This window comes from Colius striatus, chromosome 2 (assembly GCF_028858725.1).
Source record: "Colius striatus isolate bColStr4 chromosome 2, bColStr4.1.hap1, whole genome shotgun sequence".
NCBI lineage: Eukaryota > Metazoa > Chordata > Aves > Coliiformes > Coliidae > Colius > Colius striatus.
In genome coordinates, this window is record NC_084760.1 from 88,483,367 (window position 1) to 88,490,866 (window position 7,500).

General features: G+C 40.2%; 1 protein-coding gene across 1 annotated transcript in view; it reads left to right on the forward strand.

Moving 5' to 3' along the window:
- Positions 1–7,500, forward strand: part of PROX1 (prospero homeobox 1) — a 36,312-nt gene that overhangs the window by 3,283 nt on the left and 25,529 nt on the right. Inside the window, exon 2 of the mRNA XM_010207258.2 lies at positions 5,035–5,142. Coding sequence (XP_010205560.2) covers positions 5,035–5,142 — 108 coding nt within the window. The remainder of the gene's footprint in view (positions 1–5,034; positions 5,143–7,500) is intronic.

Here is a 7,500-nt window from a genome sequence, read left to right on the forward strand (position 1 = left end):
TTTTTGAGAGCCAGCTGGTAGCAGACATAATGTTTGAGGGACCTCTTTCCCAAAGTGAATCTCTGCTGCATTGGTAGCAGGGAAATCTTCTTGCCATATATATTGTATGGCAAAACAGAGTAGTCAGTCTGAATTCAGCATCACTCATGGTTACTGCCAGCTACTTTTGGAGAGTCAAACTGAAAATCTCTCCTGCATATTGAAATGCAAGCTATGATACTCAGAAAGCAGTCCTGAGGTCAACAGGAGTGGCAGCTGAGGGCAGGACTCAGGCCAGAGCAATTAAGTAATTTCTACCAAACAGTACAGTAGCATACTAATTGTTTTTGTATAAAAATAGTTCTTTCATCCAAGGAGAGGAGTGAGAGGGAGGTGAAAAATGCCAAGCTTGTGAGCTAGTGGTTCTAGGGCTGCACTTGATCCTCTTCACCTGTGGAGCATCTCTCCCTTGTTTCCTTTCTTAATATTTCTCCCCTTTCTCCTGCTTGTTCTTACTGGCAGTCAATAATAGAGCCTGTCGCTCCTGCAACAGAGTCCTCTGCCACTCTGAGGCTCAGCCAGGGAAAATGTCGAGTGCTAGTGTTTCCATTCCTCCTTTCTTGCCCCCATTCTTCACCTGTTGTGAAAGTACTCTGACTTTCGCATCTAGATGCTGTTGCAGGTTGCAGTTCAATCTGGATTTAGTTTTTGATCTGGGTTTTTTACAGACCTACTGGGACAAACAGATTTGTTCCATAGCAGTTCTGTGCAAGGTGTAGACTCAGCTGTGGCTGTGTATATGGCTTTTTTCTAGCAGCAGCTTGTTTGTCCAGGTAGCTTATAGTTTCTAGGGAAAGGTGCAGTGTGGAAGTTTGTTTGTTTGTGGTCGGTTCTGCTGGAACACTTTTACGTTACATTGTTGAATGTGCACATATAGGGAATAAATTTCTTGAGAGATGCAGATCTTTCTTCCCTGCAGAAAGCAACATCTGTTTTCCTGGACAATACAACCAGGATGAGAACATTAGAATATCATACACAGCCAAGTTCAGGTTTTAGTAGTAAGTAAAATACTGAACTAGCCTGGTTTATTTGGAGGTTTTTTTGTTTGTTTTTATTCTTTTTAACCAGCACTTGTAAAAGGTATCTAATCGTTCTTTACTGAATTGTAGAAGGAAATGGTTAATGTTTGCGTACGTTGCTAAACAAGATAAGATGCACCTGCAGCATGAATTCCCATCTTGGTCGTGAATGCAGTCTGTATCTTTGCAAACTAATCTGTTTAATCAAATATTAAGTTTTATTCAAATTCCAAAAGAAACAGACAGTGAATTGTTTTTCTGCATGGTCCTCTTTTGTCATGCATCCTCTTTGCATCTCAAGAAAAATAGCCTTGTTCAGTCCCAAAACATTTGCATAGATCAAAATTGAAGCACAACAGTAGTTTGTATTCTGTTAAGACATCTGTAAAGGTGAAGAAGTTTAGCATGCTCTCCCTGGCAGGAGGGTTTTAAAACATTAGTGAAACTTTCTACGATTTTATTTATTTTTAAACAGATTTCCAATCCAACTGGAATGAGTTTTCAGTCCCAATATGTGAAAGCTGTAATTAGTGAATTACAACATTTTGAAATGAGGAGTTATTACATCTGACTAGAATTAAACTAATTAAACTTAAAAAAAAATATGAGCGATTGTACAGAAAGCCAGATAACTGAGTGCTGTTGATAAAACCTGGGCGATGAATTCAATATTTTTCCATCCAGATGGTTCTTTGCAGGGTCTTGAAGATGCTCTGAGATACAGCTATTCAGAGCTTTGCTGATTAAAAGCACCTTAGGTGTAACTTAAGGAGGAGCTTGGCTTTGCTAGTACAGATTTTTTTACCTGATACAGCCTATTCTTAACCTCTTTTCCTTCAGCTTAATACGTGTGTGGGCTAGAAAAGCCTGTTTGAGCATTTGTGGGAGCTGAGGCTGAAAGTAACAGGAGTGGAAGATCATCTCCTCTGAAAAATATTTTTACGGAAGAGGAGCGTTACCTGGGAAGACTGAAGTGCAAATGAGTCAGATGCTGTGCAGTGCCCGCCCCATGCTTCTCCACTTAAACCAGGCAGGACTGTCTACATTTCATTCCCAGCCCTTTGCTTCCTATTCCTTAGCGCTTGGCCTTTTTGCGGCTGCTGCATTAGGTGAGGCCGCGTCGTACTGTGTAAACGCACAATGCTGAGACTCAGGTTGTTTGAACACCACTTTAGGTTCAGCTGCAGTACACTGTTCCTCTGATCTTTTATGTTCCTGAGCAGATGTCTGTCATTAATTTATGGATTTATCATCTTTTCTTTCTCTCCTTTTTTTTTTCTTTCCTTTTTTTTTTTTTTTTTACACCTGGCAGCTGGCTCAAGTTTCAGCAGTTATTGTCTATTTTGCATTACCCATAGAATTGAATGTCATCTGTCTTCACAAAGCTATAGCTAAGAGAATTGAGGCGAGCCACACGAGCTGCTGGGACAGAGCTTGTTTGCGTTCCATTCGGCACCCCTCCTCCCTTTACCTCCTTAATATTTATTTGTGCTCGTTTTCTTTCCTGGCCTTGAATGGGGCTTAGCTCGTGTTCGGTACAGCTGTATGTTTACTGAATCTATTTCATCATGAGTCATTGTGCGTGTGTAAGTATCCTGGAAACAGCTAGTGCTTTCTTGGAAGAACAGTTGCTTTTCAGCCCAAGCACTTAAAAAGGAAATTAAGCAATTGGTCAGTTCGGGGTTTTTTTTTGTTGTTTTATTGTGTTTCTTTTTTTTTTTCTGAAATAGCAATAGGTTATCTAATTCTTAGCTCTTAAGTCTGTCATTAACTATTTTTTGCTAGATTAATACAGATCATATCTTTTATCACAGTACAGCGTTAACCTTAGGATCAAGATATACAGATTTGTTGCATATTTGGTGTTGCTTTAAGGCTGCCAAGTGCTTAAGAACAAGTGTAATTTTAATAAAAAAAAAGGATTTCTGGGAATTTGAGTCTCAGAACATCTTTTAATACATGTTTTGTTCAATATCAATATCCTCTGGCATTACAGCGGAAAATAATTTAAAATCCTAAATGCAGAAGGAATCCAAATGTTTAGACAACTGTCTAATATGCTGAAATCCAGCAAATAGGAAAGCTTGGGGTTTTTTTTTTTTGAAAGTTTAAGTCCGTCTTTGAGCTTGCATTGAAAAAGAATACATGCCAAACCCAATATTAACATGTTGTCTGTTAATGCAGAGGGGCTGCAAATTAAAGAGACTTCAGTTTCTTTTTTTTTTTTGTTTATGTATTGGAGTTCCCCTTTGGACCTTCACTTTCCTGAAAGGATCACATAACAAAATGGATTTCTGGTGTAGAAGTTTTGATTTGTCTGAAACTCTTATCACTAAGCAATAGGTGACAGCTTGCTACTATTATTTCACTTACGTATTTTGACAGATGGCACTGCAGAGTGTAATGCTCTTTTAGACTTCTCTATCAGTCTAATGGAGGTAACTGGAGGTTCTTTCAACTCTTCTCTTGGCACAAGAAGTATGTCAGTCATAAATTATCTTCTTTGTAATCATTAAGCATCTAAAACAAAACGCAAGTTCAGCTCAGCTGTTTTCCATATACTTTGAGATAATAAGAGATTTTTAAACTAACATTGTCAGTGCCTTTTTAAAAAACATTATTTTTAAATGCTACATTTTTACAATCTAAAAAAATGAACCTTGGAACTGAAGTAAAAGGAGAGAGTTTCAGAAAATTTCATGACCTAGAGAAAAAAGAATTCTGCTGAGAAGGCCTAAGTTAATTTTTGGTACCCTGCCGATAAAAATCAGTCTGATTTTCCCGTGCTGAGGCCTGGAATGAGATGTTCTGTGCTGACGTACGCCCAGCCGTAAGGTGGAAGAGGCACCTTGGCTGCAGCGCATCTGTCAACTTGGGTGACCTTCCCGTCACCGGAAGGTGTGAACCGAGTGAAATTTTCACCAATTGTGTTTAGGAGAAACAGTCCTTAGAGAAGCTTCTGGGAAGAACCCTTAATTGACCTTGTGGGGGCCACATTGATTTTCTCCACGTGCATCTTCATTTCTGATAAATTATAAAGCCATTAATTTGCTGAGGAAATGGCAGGGCCAGCCTGCGGCACAGATGTGACCAGAGCCATCCTAGCACACAGTACACAAAAGAGAGCCAAGAAGCTGGGAGAAAAATCAGCAAGCCGAGATTGTTATGGTTAGCTTCACATTCCCTTGGGAACTCTTTTAGTTGCTTCTGTTTACAGATCTAAAACGTAATGATGTTTCCAGGATAAATAGGCTGCCTTATAGGGTAAGTGGCTGTTTATTGATCCACTAGCCCATTATCGATTAGTTAGCCCCAAATACAGCTTCGTTCTCTGAGGAGTTAACTGTGTAAATTGGGAGACGACAAGTTTGTGGTGGGGTGTGTCGAGGGGTTCTGCCTGTTATAAATTTTGCTTTGATTTGCAAGGCAACCGCTGGAGCAAAGCAGCAGCAGCCTTAGAGAGAGTTTCTCAAGATGTTAAAATTTATCGACACAGGTGAAACAGGTGAAGTGTCCTGCCTGTATAAAACATTGCTCAAAGTGATAAAGCGCCTCTGGTCGTCTCACATGTGTGTGCTTTATTTTGTGCAAGCAGCACAACACTGAGAGGAAAAGAAACTTTAGCTGATATTGCAAAGGAGAGAGAGAGAAAGCTTCCGATAAGTTTTCCGCAGCACATGCTTCATGCATTTGTTTCCTTAGCAACAAGTGAACATACATATGGTATACAAGCCGTAAACTCGCAAGATTCCTGAGACCCAGCACCCAAAGTGATAGGAAATACAGGGATTCAGTTATGTGGCCTCACATCCCTCCATTACCTACTTTACAGAAAATTCCAGCGCAGCAATTTGAATGTTAATATTTTCTCCTATAGTCTGTGGGTCTGTAGAGTATTTAAGGAGGCCCTGCACATTCAGAAACAACTTTATCAGAAGAAAGAAGGTGTTTTCCTTTACTAACTCAATCCTACATGCAGGAAGGCTTGTCACCGAATCACTTGAAAAAGGCCAAGCTCATGTTCTTTTACACCCGGTACCCAAGTTCCAATATGCTGAAAACTTACTTCTCAGATGTAAAGGTAAGGAAATCTCTTTCTCCCCTCTCTCCTTACTGCATGCTATATTTGCACGTGAAATGGTATTGTGTTATCGTGTTAGAGATTAACGATATTTCTGGGTACACAAAAGTTACAGCTGACTTTATTCACTTGTTCTTCTTCTTGGGATGTACCTGGCTTGTGCCTACTGAAGTAAGGGGATGTTTTAAAATGAAAAATTTTTAAAAAAATGGACATTTTAGAGCAAAGTAAGGATAATTCTTATAATAAACAAAGCACTTCTTATTATACATATCCTATTAAAAGATGAGATTTCTGTGGCGCTAGAAATGTACTTCCAAGAACATTTTGGAGCAGTTCTCAAGTGTTGCCTTATTGTTTCATTTCGGTTGGTTTCCTCATATTTGTGCTTACACAAGCAGCGTGTAGAATCTCTTTCTTTCTGTCAAAAAGAAACAGTACATTGAAATTCTCCATGCAGAGGCTGCTTAAAAACAAAAGTGATGATTGTCTCTTATTTACAACTTAATTTGTTGTTGATGCAGAGTACACTGAGCATAAGGAGGATGAATAAAGTGACAGATTCAGGCCACATTATTCAAATGAGGATATGAAAGCTGTCGACATACAGCTGCATCCTCCCTCATTCTACAGAATATTAGGACCTCCTGATTTTTTTTCTAAAAGTAATTGTTCCTTCACATCAACTTGATTTTGTGTTAATCATCTAAGTTTTTTTTTAAAAAAACCCATAGATTGGGTTTTAATGATTATAATGGCATACATGGTGTCATTATCTAAGTAACTTTATAAACATTACATTAGCTTAAATTAGTTCGTTACATTCTTCTCCCCCCCCCCCCCCCCAACCCAAATTACAGAAATCCTTCTTTTAATCACTTTCGGGTTATGGGTTTTTTTGGTCTTAGTGGAAGATTATCCCCCAGGTTTGTGAACTTGACCTAGTTTCTGCTGATCAATTCTCTTTGGTCAAGTTTCTTGGCAGTTTTTCCTTTTGTTTTTTTCATCTAATGTTGCATGCGCTTGCACATCTCAGTGCACTCCTGCCCCTCACAGCCTTGCCCTTGGAGGTTCCTCTTATTCAGTTCTATGTGCTGAGCGAATGGTGACAACGTTCATAAAAAGGCGGGGGGGGGAAGCAATACAGGCACTTCCTAGGCTAAATGGCCGGTCAAGAATCATTAAACACACACACTCACATACACACACAAAAAGCTGCAAATGGTGCAGCGGGCCAAGTGGAGGGTTTGCTCTCAGAGTGGATCCACCTGGAATGGAAAAATCAGAGGGAGCGTTTCAGGCGATGTCGTTCCAATGTGCTGCCGCAGGCAGATGCACTGCTGGCAGCTCTGCTTGGGAGGGTCCTGCTCTGGGGCTGCCCCTGTGCCTTCGCCCTGGGTGTTTGCTAAGCCAGGTACACTGAGGTGGAGATGCTTTTATTTTTTTTACTGGCATTACTGCTTTTCTCCCCTCTTTTTAAGAAGATACATACTTGTGTATTTGCATGCACATGATCACTTTTGTTCTCTGACAAAGTTGTGGAATATACAAAAATTTGCTTTTGTGCCACCTTACATTTTTATAGCACCAGGAGGAACCCAAAAGTGCTTTCTGAACCACCAGTGTGGGATGGGATCATTCTCCCAAAACGCGAATTCAGCCATCTCCCTGGGGACACGTGGTGCAGAGTCAGCAGCACCACACAACCAGGGGTTTAATTGTTAGATGTATTCATCTTTTCTTGAGCTTTTCCATACCTTCAAACACTTCAAATTGCTCAGCATACGTTTGCAGTTTCTCAGGCCAAAGGATGCTCCCCCTTTTGCCCACGTGCAGTCCCATTGGCTTCAACCACTCCTACTTACAGAAGCGAAAGGACATAATTTTGCTTAAATGGAGCCAGAACGTCCTTGTGGTTTAAGCAGGTGTCCCCTACCAGTACTGATGGGGGCTGCTGCTTGCCGCTGGAACGCTCTCATCCATGAGCTGAGAACGCAGATGTAAATAGGTACCCTAATGAGATGTTTCCATGTGCTCCACTGGCCAAATGGTTGGTTCTGAAGATCGTGGCTATATTAATAAAGATGTATGCATAACGTGTGATACTTGAAGCAATCGTATTTAATTTCATTACTAATTGCCCTTAAAAATGAAAAGAAACTGTATTAATGCAGTGATTTATTTCAGAAATTTAAACAGGAGAGTAAAGCTTGGGAACGATTTGAATATCAGGGCCAGGCCCTCAGGGAAAGTAAATGTGTAGAGCTGTGTTGAAACCAAGGAAGCCATGCTGATTTACACCAATTAAATATCAGTGTTTTTCTTCCTTCCTCCCCCCTGCCCCAAGATGGCAATAAC